This window comes from Pelmatolapia mariae, linkage group LG3_W, assembly GCF_036321145.2.
Source record: "Pelmatolapia mariae isolate MD_Pm_ZW linkage group LG3_W, Pm_UMD_F_2, whole genome shotgun sequence".
Lineage (NCBI taxonomy): Eukaryota > Metazoa > Chordata > Actinopteri > Cichliformes > Cichlidae > Pelmatolapia > Pelmatolapia mariae.
This window is the reverse complement of record NC_086229.1, coordinates 24,693,810-24,716,632: the sequence shown is the minus strand read 5'-3', so window position 1 is coordinate 24,716,632 and position 22,823 is coordinate 24,693,810. Positions and strand designations below refer to the sequence as shown.

Below are 22,823 nucleotides of genomic sequence, written 5' to 3'. Positions count from 1 at the left end.
GTGTCACTGTGGAGATGCTTATTCCAGCATCACTGATGTCATGGTTCCAGTTTCCATCACTAAGGACTACATGTAGTGATGCTGCTGTTAGCCATGCTAGCATGTTAGCTCCAACAGGTAGTCAGTGTGAGAGCAGAAGATGATATCAGTGACATCCAAACAAGGAAGGAAGAGACTGTCGAAGGCAGCGAGCTGTGACTGCTGTGAACAGTGTTCTCACACTATTTTCTTCCTGTGCCAACATACATGATGCTGTTTCAGCTGCAACACACCACAAACATATACTATATTCAGCACATATACTACAACATAAAAGAGATTCTACGACTTAGTACTAATACTATAACATAACAGAAATATTATGATTTGACACAAGTACTATGGTTTAGTACAAATACTACGAACTGGCAGACATACTATGCCTTAGTAGTAACATAACAGAAATATTATGATTTGGCACAAGTACTATGATTTAGTACAAATACTACAAAATGGCAGAAATACTGTGACTTACTTGTAATACTACAACATAACAGATATACTGTGATTTTGCAGACATAGTATGTTTTTGCACATATACTACAATTTCACTCAAATACTATGAAATTGCAGTAATACTATGATTTTTAAGGAATACTACGATTTGGCAGAAGTACTATGCATTAATAGTAATAGTATAACATAACAGATACACTATGATTTCGCAGAAATTCTATGTACTTGCACAAACACCACAATATGGCAGAAATACTATGTTTTGGCACAAATACTATGATTTGGTAAAAATACTATGATTTGGCAGATAAACTATGTTCAGCAGATACACTGTGACAACAGAAATTCTACGACTTAGTAGTAATACTATAACATAACAGAAATATTAATTGGGCACAAATACTATAATTTGGCAAAAATACCATGATTTGGCACTAATACAATGATATGGTAGAAATACTATGATTGGGTACAAATTAGAGATGGACCGATCCGATATTAGGTATCGGTATCGGTCCGATACTGACGTAAATTACTGGATCGGATATCGGCGAGAAATAAAAAATGTAATCCGATCCATTAAATATCAAAAAAGCACCTCACAAAACTTGAGACACGGCGTAACTCGGCTCATAACGTAGCAGTCGGAGCAGTGTGGGTCACGTGATAGAGCAGCTGTGTGTATTTGTAGCCTCGCTAGCAAACCAGCAATTCATCTCCGAGGAAGTTATCCCAGAGAGAAGTAAAGCAAGTGTGTAAGTTCATCTCTGAATGTTTGTAAAGCCTACCTGCGTTAAGCTTAACCATATATGGAGCGTCTGCCTCTTCTCTCTCTCTCCCTCACTTTCCTGCCGCTACTTCATGAAACTCGTTAATGATCAGCTGATCGGCTTTTCTGTCGCGAGTCTGTCTCTCTTGTTTGTTTTTGGCCCACTTTGCACCACAAGGAGGAAAACAGCAGCTGAACAACAGCAGCACGTTTAAGCTTGATAAGCTGTTGTTAGAATTTATTTAATATTACTTTCTACACCAGGATCCTTTTCTATGTAGCTGACGGCTGGTAACTGTGCAGGGGCGGATCTAGCAAAGTTTAGCCAGGGGGGCCGATAGGGCATTAACAGGGAAAAGGGGGCACAAAGACATACTTTTCTTTCTTATTCTTATTTAAAATGTCTAGCTTTTAATAAATAATTATCTGAATCTTACACCCAAAGTTTTAATCTGATGTAAAATGTATAGAAGTCCATTACAGTATATAGTAACTGTTAAGTGTCTAATATACCCCAGTAAGCTATAGTACTTTTTCCTTTGGGAAGATACCATCTGTGCAGTCTGCAATTCTGTAGAAGAAAGATGTTGAATCTATTTAATTATTCTTGTGCATTTTTTTTCACACTGCATCAAATTAAAGTTGATTATGTTGATTAAGCATCATGAGGTGGAGGGTGGGCGGTGGTTCCCTTTTTTTTGCTGGGAGTTTGCAACCCTATTAGTTAGGTTGCTTAATATTTCTGCTAAGTACTCTTTAAAATACCAGAATAGGGAGGATGGAGTAGGTTTAAGTTTATTAGATTGATCAGTATTGCTGAACTATGAAATATTTTGGGTGCAGTGTATTTTTGACATACAGGTATAACAGGTATAACTTTAGTGTTGTTGTTTATTTAAACTTGAGTATGAACTTATACAAAATGCAGCAAGATATTAAAAAACAGTTTTATTGATTAAAAAACACACTATATCGGATTAATATCGGTATCGGCAGATATCCAAATTTATGATATCGGTATCGGTATCGGACATAAAAAAGTGGTATCGTGCCATCTCTAGTACAAATACTATGATTCAGCAGAAATACTGCGTTTTAGCACAACTACTGAGATTTGATTGAAATACTATGATTTAGAAGAAATACTATGACTCTATACAAATACAATGCTTTGGCACAAATACTATGATTTGGTTTAAATACTATGATTTAGTCCAAAAACTATGATTGGGCAGAAATACTATGTTTTAACAGAAGGCAAGGCAAGGCAAGGCAAGTTTATTTATATAGCACAATTCAACAACAAGGTGATTCAAAGTGCTTTACAGAGACATTAAAAACAAAAACAAATAAAAAGCATGATCTAAAATTGATTAAGACAAACAAACGAACAAACAAACAAACAAACAAACAAAACACTATTTAAAATCCAAAATCAAAACAGTAGATAAAATCAGAACAGTAGATAAAGTCAGTAGTTAAAATGTAAGTTTTGAAATTTAAGCTTAAAAGTGTGGATTTGGTGATTTATTCAAAAGCAGCTGAGAATATGTGGGTCTTCAATCTGGATTTAAATAAACTGAGTGTTTCAGCTGATCTGAGGCTTTCTGGGAGTTTGTTCCAGAGATATGGAGCATAAAAGCTGAATGCAGCTTCTCCGTGTCTGGTTCTGACTCTAAGAACTGATAAGAAACCGGATCCAGATGACCTGAGGGATCTGGAAGGTTCATACTGGGTCAGGAGTTCACTGATGTATTTTGGTCCTAAACCATTCAGAACTTTATAAACCAGCATCAGAACTTTAAAGTCTATCCTCTGACGGACGGGCAGCCAGTGTAAAGACCTCAGAGCTGGACTGATGTGGTCCACTTTTTTGGTCTTAGTGAGGACTCGAGCAGCAGAGTTCTGAATGAGCTGTAGTTGTCTGACTGATTTTTTAGGTAGACCTGTAAAGATGCTGTTACAGTAATCAAGCCTACTAAAGATGAATGCATGGACTAGTTTTTCCAGGTCCTGTTGAGACATCAGATCTTTTATCCTTGAAATATTCTTGAGGTGATAGTAAGCTGATTTTGTTATTGTCTTAATGTGTTTTTCTAAGTTTAGGTCTGCATCCATCACTACACCCAAATTTCTCGCCTGGTTTGTGGTTTTTAGGTGTATAGATTGAAGTTCTCTGGTGACCTGTAATCGTTTTTCTTTGGCACCAAAGACTATTACTTCAGTTTTGTTTTTGTTTAGCTGGAGAAAATTGTGGCACAACCAGTCATTAATTTCCTCAATGCATTTACCAAGAGCCTGTACAGGGCCTCGGTCTCCTGGTGACAATGTGATATATATTTGTGTGTCATCTGCATAGCTATGATAGTTTATTTTGTTGTTCTTTATAACCTGTGCCAGTGGGAGCATGTAAATGTTAAACAGAAGGGGTCCCAAGATGGAACCTTGGGGAACTCCACATGTGATACTTGTCTGCTCAGATGTGAAGTTACCTATTGATACAAAGTATTTCCTGTTTTCTAAGTATGTTTTGAACCAGTTTAGTACAGTTCCTGAAAGACCTGCCCAGTTCTCCAGTCGTTTGAGTAATATGTTGTGGTCAACAGTATCAAATGCTGCACTGAGATCCAGTAGAACTAAGACTGACATTTTTCCACTGTCTGTATTCAGACATATGTCATTAAACACTTTGGTCAGAGCGGTTTCAGTGCTGTGGTTCTGTCTAAAACCTGACTGAAAGGCATCATAGCAGTTATTCTGTGTTAAGAAGTAATTGAGCTGTTGAGAAACTTCTTTTTCAATGATCTTACTTAAAAATGGGAGGTTTGAGATCGGCCTGTAGTTGTTCATTTGTGTCTTGTCAAGATTGTCCTTTTTCAGTATAGGTTTTATTACAGGAGTTTTTAGTGGTTCTGGAAACACACCTGATATTAAAGAAAAGTTTACGATCTGTAACAGGTCTGACTCCAAAGTCTTTGAGACCTTTTTGAAAAAACTTGTTGGCAGGACATCTAAACAGCAAGAGGAGGAGTTCAGTTGACCTAAGATGTCCTCCAGGTCTTTGCTGTTAATAGGGTGAAACTGTTTGATGGTGTTTAAACAGTTTTTCGGTGGACACAGTACATATCCTGGATCTGCTGTTGATGTACCAATTGCTTGTCTAATCTTTTGGATTTTTTCTGTGAAGAATTTGGCAAAGTCATTGCAGGCCATGGTCGAATGAAGTTCAGTTGCCACTGACACAGGAGGGTTTGTTAGCCTGTCAACTGTAGAAAATAAGACCCAAGCGTTATGACTGTTTTTGGTGATGATGTCAGAGAAGTAGGACCTCCTTGCACTCCTCAGTTGTAAATTATAATTGTGAAGTTTCTCTTTATAGATGTCATAATGAACCTGGAGGTTTGTTTTTCTCCATCTGCGCTCAGCTTTCCTACACTTTCTTTTTTCATTTTTCACCAGTGTGGAGTTTCTCCATGGAGACTTCTTCCTTCCAGAGATAACCTTCACCTTAATGGGAGCAATAGTGTCCATTACATTTAACATTTTAGCATTGAAGCTATTGACGAGGTCATTGACTGAACCTCTGGACAGATCAGGTGTTAATGGGAAGACCTGGTTAAAGATCTCACTACTGTGTTCAGTTATACACCATTTTGCGATCACTGCTGTTGATATATTTGTGTGGGCTGAGATTTTACTTTCAAAGAAAACACAGTAATGATCAGACAGGCCCACATCAGACACAGTAACCTTTGAAATGCTCAGGCCCTTGGAGATCAGTAGGTCAAGAGTATGTCCTCTATTATGTGTGGCCTCTGTTACATGCTGAGTCAGCCCAAAGTTGCCCAGAGTGTTACTCAGGTCTTTAGTCCCTTTGTCCTGAGGGTTGTCCACATGGATATTAAAATCCCCAACAATAATTACACAGTCGAAATCAACACAGATCACAGACAGCAGTTCACTGAGGTCATTAAAAAAGTCTGTGCAGTATTTGGGAGGCCTGTAAACATTAAGAAACACAACTTTGGATGGGGCCTTCAGCTGTAACGCCACATATTCAAAAGACTGAAAACTTCCAGGAGATAGCTGCTTACATTGAAATGATTCATTAAATAAGACGGCAACCCCTCCTCCTCTCCTGCTCACCCTGGTCTCACTGATAAAACTGTAGTTAGGAGGGGTTGTCTCAATGAGAACAGCTCCACTGTTACTTTGGTCCAACCAAGTTTCAGTTAAAAACATAAAATCAAGGCTGTGCTTGGTGATTAAATCATTAATTAAAAATGTTTTCCCAGCTAGAGATCTAACGTTTAATAAAGCCAACTTAAGTGTTTTAGAGGTATTATTTGCCCCCTCGTGTTTGGGAGCAGTCTGTGGCACACAAGGTATGTTTGCTATATTTAAAGATCTTTTAGAGTGCAGCTCTCTGTGTTTTGACCAGGCCACATGTCTCCTTCTGTCACCTAAAAGTACAGAAATTTTAAAACCTTCTAGTAAACAGGGTCCCAGCTTCTCCTGGGAAAAGTCAACACTGTCATAATCCTCACAGCCTGGACCCTCCACACATCACACATCAGACTGCGGAGACAGAGCATGAAGGTGGTAAGGAAGAACTAAGGGGGGCGAGGCTGCGCAGTGTAACTTTGATTGCTCTGTTGAGGGCGGGGCTCGATGGCGAACCTCTGGCTGCTCTGGTGGGGGGTTAATGGGGGACAAAAAGGGATTGGGCTGGGGGGTAGATCTGAGCCCAGCATTGACCCGCTCCATCATCTCCTCAGTGAATTTCAGGTGTGGGGAGGAGGGAGAAAGGGAGGGGGAGGAGGGTGATGGCCTGTCAGGGGTTTGGGGGACTGGGGAAGGTCGTGGTCCCTGGTCCTGGTCGTTGGTGTTGTTGAGAGAGTTGGAGGCAAATAGGGACCCCTCTTCTTGCCTCTGATGTCTCTCCTTTCTGAGGCTCTTCCCGGGTGGGGGCAGATGGAGCTCCTCCTCAAGGTTTCTGCTGGGCTTTGTTTGTTCTTGGAGTACTGTTTGTTCCTCTTTATGAGATAACTCCTCGTTTATCTCAGCTTTGGCACCAAGCACAGATGGATGACGTATGGAATAAAACAGGTTGGAGGTGAACAGTTTCACCCCTGACTTGTTAAAATTAAATCCATTTGCTTTAAACAGATGCCTGCGTTCCCAAAAAATATTAAAGTTGTTGATAAAATGCACTGAGTGGTCAGTACATGCTGATATAAGCCATTTATTCAGTGCAAACAATCTGCTGAATCTCTCGTCTCCTCCTCTGACGGGCGGTACAGGCCCACTGATGAATACAGCTGCATTCAGAGAGTTTACAGTATTTAATAATCCAGTAAAGTCCCGTTTCAGAACCTTTGATTGTTGTTTGGACACATCGTTTGACCCTGTATGCAGAACAATATTTGTCACAGTTGGATATTCATCTGCAATCTGAAGAATTCTCTCCTTCAGGTTGTTGACCATATCCTTAGGGAAGCAGAGGACTTTAGTGTTCTTACCGCACATCCTTTGTACATCCTTTACGGCAGAGTCACCCACAATCAGAGTTTCAGGCCTAGCCTTTAGCTTTCCCTGTGGCCTTTTACTTTTCAACAGATTTTCAGACCTTACTTCGCTACTTTTAGATGGATGGTTGTCCGATATAGATGCAGGGTCCTTTGATAGTGGAGCAAATCTGTTCTGCAGTTTCACATTCAGTTTTTTTGGAGGTTTGTTGTTAACCTTCCTATTCACGGTTGTCCAGTCCTGTTTCCTCCCATATACAGGGGTAGAAGAGCTTCTCTGTCTCGTAGGAAGTGAAGGCCAGTCGGTTTCAGAGATTTCAGCTCGCTGTGCTCTGCCTGTGATACGTCCTCCCCCTTCCAGGAGACATGATTTATGTCTTGGTTTTGCACCAGGACAGTCCAAGGGGGGATTTTCGCTTGATGATTTATAATAATGCACAGAGTCTACTTTCTTGGTCATGTTATCTGTGCTCCTTAGCTGTGTACTAGCTTGATCATCGCCATTGCTTTGAATCAAAGGCAAGGTTGTTTCATTTCCACACAGTCCATTTACCTCCACATTTACTTCTAAGCGATGAATTTTTGTCTCCAGCACTGCAATCTTCTGCAGGAGTTTGTGGTAGTCATCTGTGGAGAGGGAGGGCATCTTGTTGCTAGTTAGCCTAGCGGTTAGCACCTTTCCAGGCTATTGAGGCTGTTCGGAGTCCAGACGCTGTAATCAGGCTTCAGCTGTGTCTAGGCCACAGACACACGGAGCGCTGAGGATAAGGTAACTAGAAATGTTGCTGTTTCTTTAGTTCTAATGATCTATAAGTGTCCAGAAGCTCTCGCAGGTAAGCTCATACAGAAAAAAAAAGGAAAACATCAGCATAAAAATCAATAAAAGAAGCAAAGCATATGAAGAGCAAAGAGAGGAAGCGTCCACATGCCAAAAGAAATACAATCTTTTGGCAGAAATTTCTGCTAAAGGGTACTATTTCTGCTTTTTAGGAGAAATACTGTAATTTGGCATGAATACTATGATTTGGGATAAATACTATGATTTGGCAGATATATTATATCCCTCCACTTAGTAATAATACTATAACATATCAGAAATATTATGATTTGGACCATAAAACATGATTTGGCACAAATATTATGATTTGGCAAAAATACTATGATTTAGCAGAAGTACTAAGATGTAGTAGAAGTACTTTGATTTAGAAGAAAAACTATTATGGAGGAGTAATACTTTAACATGGGAGAAATATTGATGACACACACATACACAGAGCGTAAAGGGAACAGGGCCTGTTAAGACTCGCGGCCCACGTCACCTCTACTTGCGGCCCGCATATTGATGTGAATATATATTTTTAAAAAACTATTATACGAAAAATGATTTAATACGACGGCAGAGTGTTACAGGCATGGCCCTTTAAGACTGTAGCCTCGTGGGCGGTGTAGTCCTTGCAGCAGGGAGAACGTGTGGGACCGCCCCTCCCGCTGTGTGTGTGTGAGCGTGAGGGAGGGAGGAAAAGGAGATAAGCACGAGCTGTCACCGAGCAGAAACGAGAGCTGGAAGCACGTAAATATAATAACCACTGCAGCCAAGAAGAGTGCCTAACGAGCCCAGTTGTAAGTAAGCTATTAAGACTCAACTGTACACCGTGTTCGTGTTTTCCTCCGAAACAATAAAGTTCTGCTGGAGCAGCCTTTCAACGCCTCTTTCTGTCTCTCACTAGCAAGGTTGACCCAGACAGCAAAGCTAGTTCCCGGCTACAAGCCCGACACGGAACCCACAGTATTAGCCAGAGGTCTCCTTACCATGGTTCGGAGCCGCGGACCTGGCCGAGGTAACAAGAGAGTGCAAACGTGTTGAGGGATTGGCTGTGTTAGTTCAGTGAGAGATTTATTTGGAAAGAAAACAATTTTCACTTGCAGTCAAAAACTAATGTGTACGCTTATGCCTGCATTTTTATTTTGTTAAATACAAACATAATTGTAGCAAAAGTGCTGCCACGTGTCTGGCCAGAAAGAGCTGTTTATTTGGTAGTTCAATGAAACTACTGTACTATACTGTACCATACTGCTGAGTGACCGTCTTCTGCTCGTCAAACACATTTTATTGCAATGTTGACCCTGTGCTAACTTGCGTATGACAAATGAAACTGAAACTGAAAGGCTTCAGATAGTTAAGAGTGAGAAAAAAAATTGTGTTCATGTTTGCAATTTTGTCTTGTTACACAATATTTGGAATTAAATAAAACAAACAAAACACTACATTTTAGGAAATATTAGTGAGTGTTTTTTGGGGTTTTTTTGTACTACTTGAACACTAAAGTGGCCCTCCAATGAGATGACGGTGCCAGAAGTGGCCTGCGTCTCATTTGATTTTGAGACCCCTGCCTTACACACTGTAACAGCAGTCTGGCGAGGCGGGAGCAGCTAGCAGGTTCAGCGGGCATGTGGTGTGGAGGTTAGTTGAAATACCCGAAGCCAGTCGGTTAAATCCAATAACAGACCTTTATTCATTGTCAGCAACATAAGACCATACAAGCCAGGTCTCCATGGCTCTACTCTGTCCGTACATACATGTGCGGGGATCGGTAGTCGCGGTCGCCAGTTGGTCACAACAGTAAGGTTTCTTTTAGAGGAAAGAACATGAGCAGCATGAAAATGGCTGCCGCTAACAACAACAACCTACTAGGAGACTCCCACAACTACTACAATAGTAGGGCAAGCCCCCCAGTGATGCTATAACCCAAAAGGGTTGTTACATCACTCCCCTGGCAATTAGAAGGCTGTCCTCAGCCGGACCCAGGTAACCCTCCTCCCGCTACACCCTTTCACTATACATAGCTACTTTAGGTAGCAAGCAGGCTGTGGAGGAATTGTTATACAGCATCAGTACAGTCAATACAATCAATAAACAAAATTAGTGCTTGAAGCAAACAATACAGAATATGCAGTATAACTTCCAATCCATCTTCCAGAGACGGTCATAGACAAGTGAAACAGTCAAAAATACAACACATCCCGTTGCTTAAATCAGTACGATAGAAAATCAAACCAAAAGCCTCTCACGGCCGCGATGACGAGGGTTCGGTGGAACTGAACAAGCAAACATTCCTTATGAACAGAATAATTACATTACATACATCTTGCATGAAACCAACCCTCAGTCATCCTCAAGTTTGTCAGTATGATAACGGTTAGTCCACCTGGTACCCATCCAACCAGCGGTCATTAAGGGGCACCAGCGGGGTTTGTTGGGGAGATGGCCGCTCTCCCGACTCTCCCCTAGCTCCATGATCCAAACACTCCAGCAGGCTCCTTTGTGGCTCCAGCGAATCCTGTAAGCAAACGCGTGGCTTCTCGACCTCTCCTTCCAAGTTTCCCACTTCAAGGTTGAGGTCAAGAGGCGTAGAGTGAGGGATGATGTACTTTGTCAGGCTGGGAGCTTCAGCATCCGAGTCGCAGCCGTCTCCCTCGCTCCCTGTGTCTGGGTGGGACGCCATTCCAAAAGTATGGCCGAAACCACTCCCACAAAAATTATGGTGAAGTGAAAAGAGCGTTCACATACAGTACCTAAGCGCCAATATCAGTCAGACAGAGAGCATCCGTGCACACTCTGATGCTTCAATGTTTCACACAAAACAACACGCCCCTTTGAATGAACACTGAGTCAAAGTCACTGTAGCTTTTGCCTTAGCTTTAGCGCCGCCGATGTCGTAAAGGTCCAATAGCACTGAGTTGGCGGTCCGACGGACCGTACGGTTACTCACGGAGTACTCTCCCTCGGCAGGCACCGATTTGATGCTGGGAATCTTCAGGTCTTCATAATTCAGAGATAAGATATAAATTATTAAAGATATATGACTTGTAACACACTGTAACTGAGTAGAGGCAGAGCAAAAACTGCCTTGACTTGCCCTCAAACGTTTTGTAACTCTAAATCTATATAGAGCATTGTCAGGAGTTTTCCTGTAATTCAACTCAGATTGGAATAAATGACACTCAGACAGGTTTTACAAATTAACGTGCACGGGAGAGAACTGGACAGGCGCTGTTCCTTCGCTTGACCTCAGTTGCTCTCGTCCGCTCTCCCGTAACACTGCTCTTTTATTGTGGTTACATGAATATGCATAAGTTCATTAACATATGACATCTTATAGGTATACATGTGAACAAAGAATACCTTATGTGTGTGTGTGTGTGTGTGTGGTCATAAAATGACTTCCTAACCCTGCTGGCCTGGAAGTCCAGCAGTTCATCTAAACCAGGGGTCCCCAATCTCAGTCCACGAGGGCCGGTGTCCTTGCAGGTTTTTGATCTCACCTTGGGTCAACACACCTGAATCACATGATTAGTTCATTACCAGGCCTCTGGAGAACTTCAAGACATGTTGAGGAGGTCATTTATCCATTTAAATCAGCTGTGATGGATCAAGGACACATCTAAAACCTGCAGGGACACCGGCCCTCGTGGACTGGGATTGGGGACCCCTGATCTAAACAAAATGCACTTAGAGTAAAACAGACATAGATATGTTTATCCTACCATAAAACAATAAAAGAAGGTACGACCTCTCCCATGCTCCCAGGATGTGGGTGTGAAAACCAGAACACTCTGGAATACACAAGCTTCCTAGGATGAGACATCCTTTCAGGATACTATCAACTACATACTTCTAAACACAAATGATTACATGCAGCATTCTACCATAAGTAAACCTATATAATTAAAAGGTAATACTGACATTATATTTAACATTCTATTAACAAGCATCAAAATCATTCTTTCACCGTAAGAAACAGCAGGCTTTGGTGAACAGTCATGGAAATATTCAGGGCTCTGGTGAAATCCATCAAAAAGATATGACGAGAGAAAAAAGCGCCTCATTTCCAGAGTTTGAAATCTGAAGAAATCTAAGCGAGGGACGAATTTCCTACCCTCAAACGAATGTAATTAATGGCCAAACGGTAATAGGTGAGGAAAGAATCCTTGAATTGTGAGCATCAGGAGAGTCTGAAGATATATTGGCACAAGCCTCATGTCTCAACTTTAGTTCGTTAAGGAGATATGACGATTCGAAAATGCATCTCATTAGAGAATTCCAGCGGTGATTTTGAACAAACTCTCCATTGACTTTCTGTGGAGAGTTTTCAGACTTTGTGTTGCTCTGAGGAGATTTGCAAAACATCTGTAACTCCCACAACAATGATAGTGATAGTTTCTGAAAGCCAGCAAAAATGTTTTGATGTATAATTTGTGGGGGTTGAGTGGAAATTGAGTGAGTAGCAAGACGTTGTTCGGATATGAAGAGAAAATTCAGAAATTTCCACTTTGCACTCTGAGTTAATTGCATAGCATGTAATTTCTGAAAAATAACAATTTTGCAACTGAAAACTTAAAGAGGAATAAGATTAAAACGGTAGAAGATACGAAAAAGCTTAATCATACAGGAATAGCCCAATAATTTGAGAACATTTTAAAGTTTGAATAGAGTTTCTACGTGAAAGTATGAGGAAGTGGTTAAGTTTCAAAAACAAGCAAGTTTTAGCAGAATTGTGGAAGTTTTCCATTCATTTCAATGGGACAAATTAAAGGAAAAAAGCTTAATATTTTAAAAAGTATAATAGTAAAAAATACCAAAAGTCATAGCCATCGTTAGCAAAAATAGCTAAATACTTTAAAATTTGAACGCTGAAAATCAGACAAAAATTGCGGAAGTAGGTAAGCGGCAAAAAACGGAGCAACTAGAAGAACTAGAAAATTTGCATTTCCTGCATTTGTGTAGAAAAGAGGTGAAAAACTGAAAATCCTGCTGAGAAGAGGTGAAAAAGCTAAAACTTAAAGTGTTCACTAATTTTTTTCTTTGCCTTAAGCAAAGTAATTTTTTTTTACTGAAAACAGTTGAATAAGTTGAACTATGTGCAGAACAGAGGTGAAAATCTGAAAATTCTGCCGAAAAATGGTGAAAAATCTGAATAATCCACAGAAAACAGGTGAAAAAGCTGAAAATTCCGCTGAAAACAGGTGAAAAAACTGAAAATTCTGCCGAAAGCAGGCAAAGAAGCTGAAAATTCTGCTAAAAAAATAGTTGAATCAGCAGAATTTCTGCAGAAAAGAGGTAAAGAAGCAGAACGTTGCGCTGAAGAGGTGAATCAGCAGAATTTCTGCTGAAAACAGGTTTCTGCTTAAAAGAGCTAAAAAGCTGAGATTTGTGCTAAAAAGGAGTGACGAACATAACATTTGTGTTGAAAAGAGTGAAACAAAGTTTAACTGTTAACTGAAAAAATTGTTGCTATAAGCGAGATTTGAACCTGGGCCTCCCAGTCTGAGAACGGCTGCTCATCTCACTGAGCTAAAACACAGCTCAGCCCGGCGAGCAGAAATAAGTGACCACATTGATAATGTGTTCCATTCATTTCAATGGGCAAAAATATTGCAAAAAAATTCAATATCTCAAAAAGTATAGAAGTTAAGAGCACCAAAAGTCATAGCCGGCATTAACAGAATTAGCAGAATTTTTTGGGACTTGAACGGCGTAAAACTGAGGGAGCAGTTCCACGGCAAAAAACGTACGGAAGCAACTAGAATAATAAGAATAAAGAATAAAGAGAAACAGGAACTCAATAGTGTGAATGCCCTTTGAGGCATTCACACAATAAAGTATAAAGAATAAAGAAAAACAGGAACTCAATAGTGTGGATGCTCAATAGTGTGGATGCATCCACACTATTGAGTTTGCCCTTTGAGGCATCCACACAATAAAGAATAAAGAGAAAGAGGAACTCAATAGTGTGAATGCCTTTCAAGCATGCCTTCCAAGCATTCACACAATAAAGAGACACAGGAACTCAATAGTGTGAATGCCTACAGCACAATACTCTGAATGCGTTTCAAGCATTCACACTAATTAGATATGTGGTATCTACAGAAATATCAGAATCTCAGCTAAAAGGTCACAAAACCATATCAACAACCACCAACCAGCTAAAACAGCAAGTGAACAGACAGGACAAATCAACAAACCCCACAAAAAAGATGTAAACACACACAAAGTGTGGATCCCCCTGATCATCTCTTTTTTTAAAAAAAACATGAAGAGTAGTTTTGGACTTTTCTTTACTGCTGCTTCAGTGAATTTTCTTTGGGCAGTGATGAAACCTGCAGTCTCAGAATCTGTGAGATGTCTGCTTTCAGCACACAACAACATTGTGCTGTGGATTCACCTCTGCAAACTCATCCCTATTTTCACTATTTTACGTTTCTACTTTTCAACATAAGAGTATGTTGCACTTCAGACCTCCACATCTCCTCTTATTAGAGGGCTGCCTTATTATTAATTTGCTAATTCTGTCAGTGGATGAAAGAACAATGCTTGATCTCACCTGAGAGTTTCCAGTGTACAGTGTGGACTCTTCAGTACTTCAGACAGAAGCTTTACGCCTGAATCCTTCAGGTTAATGTTACTGAGGTCCAGCTGTCTCAGATTAGAAGTCTGAGAGCTGAGACCTGAGGACAGAGCTTCACAGCTTCTCTCTGACAGGTCACAGTGACTCAGTCTGAAAAATAACAGATAAACCATTAAAAAAAAAGACACTTACGGTGAAGTGTAATGAGATACTATTTTTTTAGCAATATTTAATCTTGTTTTTGTCAGAAAACTGAGCAATGATGCAGAGCAACATGTGGACAGAATCAGAGGAGAAAACGTGGAGAGAACTGCAGTAAAAGCACACTGAATTGTTCAATGTGCTTTTGGTATCAACAAAATGTGTCAAATTCTTTATTTTATATTCTCGCATGCATGCACACGCGCACATGCATGCTTACACATACACACACATAGTGCCTAGTCTTTTAGAACCATTGGGGGGTTTTACGGTGGGAGGTGCTTGTGTTGTGTATGTAACAGTTGTCAATAAATAGCTGCGAGGAGAGCTGCTCTTTGAAGGAGTTGGTTTGGAGACGGGTGAGGAGCGTGAGCTCCAAGAGCTGATTCCGACCAGCCTTCCCTTGCTAGCAAGAAAAAGATGTTCGTCTTGTTTTTGACGCTAACGAGAATAAGTCTCTAAACTAGCGGAGCCTGTGGAAGCGCAGACCCAACAAGAACAAAGATGAATGTGATGCTGAATCAGCAGAAGACTTGGACTCATTTGATTCCAGCTTTGATATCATTGATTTCAATGAAGGGCTTTGTGATTTTAGCAAACGGCTGGTAGCTCTGAGAGTCACACTGATGAGGTGTCTGTGAAGGTTCTCAGTCATCTAAAGAGCTTAGAAAAAAGGCATCTGGACTTCTTTAAGTTTCTTGAAGATGTTTCACCTCTCATCCGAGAAGCTTCTTTATTTCTAGAGTCAAATGGTGGAGAGTCCCGGATTTAAGCCCTGTGGTAGAGTCCGCCAAGGGGGTCATGAACCCCCTGTTGATCACACTTTCAATTCAATTCAATTTATTTATTTATCACCAAATCACAACAAAAGTCGCCTCAAGGCGTTTTATATTGTACAGTAGATCGCACAATAATAGATACAGAGAAAAACCCGACAATCATATGACCCCCTATGAGCAAGCACTTTGGCGACTGTGGGAAGGAAAAACTCCCTTTTAACAGGAAGAAACCTCCAGCAGAACCAGGCTCAGGGAGGGGTGGCCATCTGCTGCGACCGGTTGGGGTGAGAGAAGGAAAACAGGATAAAAGACACGCTGTGGAAGAGAGACAGAGATTAATAACAGATATGATTCGATGCAGAGAGGTCTATTAACACATAGTGAGTGAGAAAGGTGACTGGAAAGGAAATACTCAATGCATCATGGGAATCCCCGGCAGCCTACGTCTATTGCAGCATAACTAAGGGAGGATTCAGGGTCACCTGGTCCAGCCCTAACTATATGCTTTAGCAAAAAGGAAAGTTTGAAGCCTAATCTTGAAAGTAGAGATAGTGTCTGTCTCCCGAATCCAAACTGGAAGCTGGTTCCACAGAAGAGGGGCCTGAAAACTGAAGGCTCTCCCTCTCATTCTACTTTTAAATACTCTAGGAACAACAAGTAGGCCTGCAGAGCGAGAGCGAAGTGCTCTAATAGGGTGATATGGTACTACAAGGTCATTAAGATAAGATGGAGCCTGATTATTTAAGACCTTGTATGTGAGGAGCAGGATTTTGAATTCAATTCTGGATTTAACAGGAAGCCAATGAAGGGAAGCCAAAACAGGAGAAATATGCTCTCAAGGTTCAAGGTTCAAGGTTCTTTATTTGTCACATGCATAGTTATACAAGTATAACACACAGTGCTGCTTTAGTCTGGCATCTCCTGGTGTAGGTGTCCTGAAGTGGGGGGAGAGCAATGCAGCAGCGTTCTGCTGTACGGATCACTCTCTGGAGAGCTTTTTGGTCCTTAACACAGCTGTTCCCAAACCACAATGTGATATTCTGTGTGAGGATGCTCTCCACAGCGCCTGTATAGAAAATTCTGAGGATCTTTGTCTTCTCAGAACTTCTCTCATTTGTAACCTTCACTAAAGCTGTTTCTATGCTGTGATGAGCTCTGAAACCTGACTGAAACTCTTCAGACAAGCCATTCCTATGCAGATGATCAGTTAGCTGTTTGACAACTGACAACTGTGGTACATAGCCGATTATTAGACATAGGTTGATCATATTTATGATCAAAGAATTAATTAATGGCAGGACTTCCTTGAACAGTTTTGTAGGAATGGGGTCTAAAAGACATGTTGATGGTTTGGAGGAAGTAATTATTGAAGTTAACTCAGAAAGATCAATTGGAGAAAAAGAGTCTAACTTAACATCAATGGTACTAAAAGTAGCTGTAGATAATATTACATCTGTGGGATGATTACTGGTAATTTTTTCTCTAATGATAAAAATGTTATTTGTGAAGAAGTTCATGAAGTCATTACTAGTTAACGTTAAAGGGATTGTTGGCTAAACAGAGCTCTGACGTTTTGTTAGCCTGGCTACAGTGCTGAAGAGAAACCTGGGGTTGTTCTTATTTTCTTCAATCAGTGACGAATAGTAAGATGTGCTGGCTTTGCGGAGGGCTTTCTTATAAAGCAACAAAATATTTCTCCAGGCTAAATGATGATCCTCTAAATTTGTGACACGCCATTTCCTCTCCAGCTTACGAGTTATCTGCTTTAGGGTACGTGTTTGAGAATTATACCACGGAGTCAGGTACTTCGGATTTGAGGCCTTAGTTTTCACAGGAGCTACAGTATCCAGAGTCGTACGTAGTGAGGAGGTCAAATTACTAACAAGATGATCGACCTCTGTTTTAATAGCGTTCAGATAGCTGCTCTGCTCTATGTTGGTACAGGGCATTGAAGATGATAACAGTGGGTGGATTATATTCTTAAACTTAGTTACAGCACTTTCAGAAAGACATCTACTGTGATAAAGTCTACTCTCCACTGCTGTGTAATCAATTATTGTAAATGTAAATGTTATCAGGAAATGATCAGACAGCAGAGGGTTTTCAGGAAACACTGTTAAATGTTCAGTTTCTATGCCATATGTTAAAACAAGATCTAGAGTGTGATTAAAGTAGTGGGTGGGTTCGTCTACATTTTGGGAGTAGCCAATTGAGTCTAATAACAGATTAAATGCCATGTTGAGGCTGTCATTTTTAGCATCTACATGGATGTTAAAATCACCTATAATAATTATTTTATCTGAGCTGAGCACTAAATCAGATAAAAAGTCTGAGAAATCAGAGAGAAACTCTGTGTAAGGCCCAGGTGGACGATATATGATAACAAGTAAGACTGGTTTCTGAGTTTTACAGCTGGGTTGGACAAGGCTAAGCATCAGGCTTTCAAATGAATTAAAAGTCTGTCTTGGTCTTTCATTAATTAATAGGCTGGTGTGAAAAATTTCTGCCACACCGCCCCCTCGGCCTGTGCTTCGAGGTTTCTGGTAGTTAGAGTGACTCGGGGGTGTTGATTCATTTAAACTAACATAATCATCCTGCTGCAACCAGATTTCTGTAAGGCAGAGTAAATCGATTTGTTGATCAATTATTAAGTCATGTACTAACAGAGACTTGGAGGAGAGAGACCTAATATTTAATAATCCATATTTCACTGTTTTACTCTTTGGTTCAGATGCGGATACTGTATTGTTCTTTCTTTTTGATTTTTTATGTGTAAATTATTTATTGCTGGTTTTTAGTTTGTTTTTTGTCTTTTTGGGAGCTGACACGGTCTCAATGGAGATGGGTTTTTGGGGGGGTAGCAGGAGGAGAGAAGCTGCAGAGAGGCGTGTAAGATTGCAACTCTGCTTCCTGGTCACAACTCTGGATAGTCATATTTTGGGGGGTTTAATAAATTGGTCCATATTTCTAGAAATGAGAGCTGCTCCATCCAAAGTGGGATGGATGCTGTCTCTCCTAACAAGACAAGGTTTCCTCCAGAAGGTTTGCCAATTATCTATGAAGCCCACATCGTTTCTGGGACACCACTCAGACAGCCAGCAATTTAAGGAGAACATGCGGCTAAACATGTCACTCCTGGTCTGATTGGGGAGGGGACCAGAGAAAACTACAGAGTCCCACATTGTTTTGGCAAAGTTGCACACCGATTCAATATTGATTTTAGTGACCTCCGATTGGCGTAACCGGGTGTCATTACTGCCGAGGTGAATTATGATTTTACTGAATTTACATTTACCCTTAGCCAGCAGTTTTAAATTTCCTTCAATGTCGCCTGCTCTGGCCCCATGGAAGACAATTGACTATGGTTGCCGGTGTCTCTAGCTTCACATGTCTGAGAACAGAATCACCAATTACCAGAGTTTGACCACCGGCGGGCGTGTCGCAGAGTGGGGAAAAACGGTTAGACACATGAACAGGTTGGTGATGTACCTGGGGCTTCTGTTTCAGACTATGCTTCCTCCTCACCGTCACCCAGCTGCCCTCGTTCCCCAGCTGCTTGGGGTCTGCCGGGGAACAGCTAGCGGGGCCTACACTATCTTCGGCTGCACCAGCTACAGTTGCCTGGCTAGCTACGGGTGAATGAAGGGTGCGAAGCCGAGTCTCCAATTCAGTAATCCTGGCCTCCAGAGCTGCAAATATGCTACATTTATTACAGATACCATTACTGCTAAAAGAGGCCGAGGACTAACTAAACATCTGACACAATGAGCAAGAAAGTGCAGGAGGGACAGGTGAAGTAGCCATGGTGCTAAAAGTCAGGATGCCTCCGAGCCAAGGTGTAAAAACAGGTGTGGGTCACAGTCAGCCAAGGTTTCGGGTGAGCTCATTGTGAAACCCTAGCGCCACCCTATCATGTGATTTCTTGACGGTAGCCTCAGTACAAACAGACTTCAGCCATATAAGAGTGAGTGTGAGTGAATGAGAGCACACACAGGACACTCTGATCTCTGAATGTGTGTGACTTGGTGAAAAAAAGGCTGCCCGAGTCCCCTCACCCACATCAGCTCAGATCTCTGCATTATCTACTGAGTCAGACTCAGAGGACCAGGGATCAAACGTTCTACAAAAGAGCAGAACAAGACTTCCTGTATAGAGGTGTGTGGGCCTACCGATCCACAATGTCAGCAGAACTTTCACATCAAATTCATCTCAGCACAACTAAAACATGGTGACTGACCTCAGAGTTTCAAATCGAAATCGTGGATTCTCCAGAAAAACACACAGCTGCTTCACTCCTGAATCCTGCAGGTTGTTGTAGTCTACACTCAGGTCCAGCACTCTGGGATACGAGGGGTTGGACTTGAGCGCTGCTGCCAGATAATCACAGCTGATCTCTGACAAACCACATCTCCTCAATCTGTATGAAGAATGAAAGATGTAAGTTTATTAGACAAAGTGCTTGAAATCATTCAGTGTTTCATAATCTGTTCAGAGCTGAAGGTTCAGAATGTAGAAGTTTAGAAAATGGAAACTCCAAACAGCTGAAGCCAACAGGAAGCAGCTTCAAACAAACACAACAAGAGAAGAAAACTCTGAATGTTTCACATTAAAGTCATACATTTATCATAAAAACATGAAAAATGGTCAAGTTTTATTGTGTGAAAAAAAAAAAAACAGACCAAGAAACATCAGAGTCCAAAATAAAACAAACTCCCAGTTCAGGAGGCCGACAGTGGGACTGTGTTTAAGGCTCTACACTAAAGCAACACATGAAAGCTGAAGTTTGAAGCTGAAACTGTGAAGCTGTGAGTGAAAGAGCTCCAGCGTCTGTCACGTTACAGGAAACTTTCTTATTTCCACACTGATGAAAGCATCATGCTTTTATTTCCTGCGGCTTTTATTGAGTCACAGTGTGAAACTGTGCTGAGCCACAGCTGAACCAGCATCCCTATACAGCAGACACTTAAAGCGCTTGGCTGCTTCCATTGAATCCACTGCACAGAGCTGTCAAAGATTCTAGAAAGGATTGTATTTGAGGAGTTACAAACTTTTCTAAATAGTCATATTTTTGAGAAGTTCCAGTTGGACTTCAAAACCCACATAGCAAAGAAACTGCCCTCCTAAAAATACATAATGATTTATTATTAATCACTGACTCAGGAGACCCAGCTTTGCTCCTGCTCCTAGATTTAACTGCAGCCTTTGATACTGTTGAGTGGAGGCATAAGATCTGCTTCCACTCATATGCCGATGACACCCAGATTTATCTTCGGTTTAATAAAAACACCTCCACGCCCATGGAATCGCTAGTCAAATGTCTTGATGAAGTTAAATCCTGGATGGCCTCAAATTTTCTTACCTTCAATGAGGACAAAACTCAGGTAATTATTTTTGGACCAAGCTGTAATTTCAATGCCCCAGATTTGGACTTATGTAACCTAACATGTGCTGTTAAAGTGCATGTAAAAAACCTGGGGGGTTTCTTGGATAGCAAACTTACATTCGAGAAACAAATTAATTCAGTTGTCCAGCGGTCCATTTTTTGTTTTATCTCAGTTGGATTACTGCAATTCACTATATGTGGGTGTCAGTCAGTCCAGCGTGGCCCGGCTCCAACTTGTACAGAATGCTGCAGCTTGCCTTTTGACTCGTGTGAAGAAACACCAACATACCATGACATGACATAGCATGTTCTGACTGAAAGATTTTTGAAACTAATTCAAACGTACAGCTCTGCTACCACTTCCAACATAAATGAAGACAGAAAACTAAACAGCACTGGCGTTTGCAGGGTTACTGAAGTTGGACTACCTGGTATATAATGTTGTGCTACGTGATTGCTATCGACACAGGTATGTTAGCATAACATTAGCACAGTGAAGCTGGGGGATGAACGCTAACTTTTTTTTCCACTCGATAAACGTTAACGTGAGGGATTCTGGTGGTTAGGGACAAATGCATTCGCATAGCATGATGCTATACACGGGCCAAACTTCAGCCAGGAGAACAACTGAGATTATTCATCCACAATACGAGGTTAGTCATTAATATACTGCAACAATATGGAAGTACAACAGCTGCGAGAGAATTCAACATTAATGAATCAATGGTAGGGAAGTGGAGGAACCGCAGTGTTTGGCTTTCCCAATATGTCAAAAGTGCTTCATCACTTTGCTATGACTGTCGCCCGGCATAATTTGCAGATGATAATGGTTGTAGCCGCTGTGATGCTCTCGACCAAAACAGGCGCAGCTTGATGACATCATCAACATGCGCTATCGCGATAGAGCGGTATAGTCAAAATCTCTATCGTTGGCCAAATTTATATCGTTTCTATCGTATATCGTTTCTATCGCCCACCCCTACACCATTCCATGTAATTTGGGCACGGTTTTCTTCCCGTACATCAAACGAGGAAAGTGTCCACCCCACTGAAGTAAACAGAACCAGGAAACTGGGGAAACTTGGCAAGAAACCATATGGATATTATATCAAGGTCATCTGATCAATCTACCACATCTGGAGGAGCTAAGTGTCAGCGCTGGGAACCCCACAGTGTTGGTAAGAGAATTACTGGCCGTAGACTGAAACTTTACACCAAAAATGCAGATAAAAGTGGCCACAATAAATATCCGAACCAGTCAATGTGGAAAAAGAGCTCAACGTGATCAGTCCTCACAAACTCCTCAAATTCAATATTTGGATTGTAGCAAAATCTCAATGATGCATTTGTGTACCTGGCACTATGATTCTGAACAAACCTACCATTAATGGGAGACTGACTCTTTTCTACTCTGGGAGTGAGAAATGAGAGGTTGAGAAGTTAGAAATGAGAAGCTGGTTTTATGGTTGAGACTCGGGCTTTCAATATCGTCCGGCCGCCTGGCTGTCCTCACTATCAACACCAATTAAACAAAATATGTGACTGTAAAAAAATCTTCAGAGCATAATGAAGAATCTCCTAAGCCAGTGGTTCCCAGACTTTTTTTGCTGGGCCCCCTTTTGTTTTACAAGTAAAATGTTCATCCACACGTAAACGGTGTTTCGAATCACCGAAAACTGAGATTTTTTTAAAACTCCTGTTTTGCGTTAACGTGTGGGAGAGGAATACAGAGTTCGTCACGCCAAGTCAAAGGTATGTGCCTTTTTTCACGTCACACTGTGCGCCACGTTATTGTTTATGTGAGATGAATTGCAGAATGGCAGATAGAGACAAAATACTGTTAATCTGACTGTCTGCAGGTTTTACACGCAGTTACTGTCCCTCCATTTACAAAGGCAGAGGCGTCATGCTGTAATTATTTTACATGTAGTTGTTTTTCTTTTCCTGTGTAATAATATTCAACATTGCTATCAATACATTTTTCAAAAACTGGATCCTGACCTGAGAGTTTCCAGTGTACAATGTGGACTCTGTAGTGCAGCAGACAGATACTTCACTCCTGAATCCTGAAGGTCATTGTTACTTAGGTCCATCTCTTTCAGACAAGAGGACTGGGAGTTGAGAACTGAGGAAAGAGCATCACAGCTTTTCTCTGAGAGGTTACAGCCACTCAGTCTGAAAAAAAATATTAAAATCAGTCAAATGAAATGTTTTTTTAAGCCAGCATGCAATACAATTAATGGTTAACAAAATAGCTTAATT

At 41.0% G+C, this 22,823-nt stretch overlaps 1 protein-coding gene across 1 annotated transcript in view; it reads right to left on the bottom strand.

Moving 5' to 3' along the window:
- Positions 1–22,823, bottom strand: part of LOC134624293 (NACHT, LRR and PYD domains-containing protein 12-like) — a 521,298-nt gene that overhangs the window by 5,444 nt on the left and 493,031 nt on the right. Inside the window, exons 10-12 of the mRNA XM_063469262.1 lie at positions 22,563–22,736; positions 19,416–19,595; positions 14,175–14,348 (exon numbers count right to left, since the gene is read on the bottom strand). Coding sequence (XP_063325332.1) covers positions 14,175–14,348; positions 19,416–19,595; positions 22,563–22,736 — 528 coding nt within the window. The remainder of the gene's footprint in view (positions 1–14,174; positions 14,349–19,415; positions 19,596–22,562; positions 22,737–22,823) is intronic.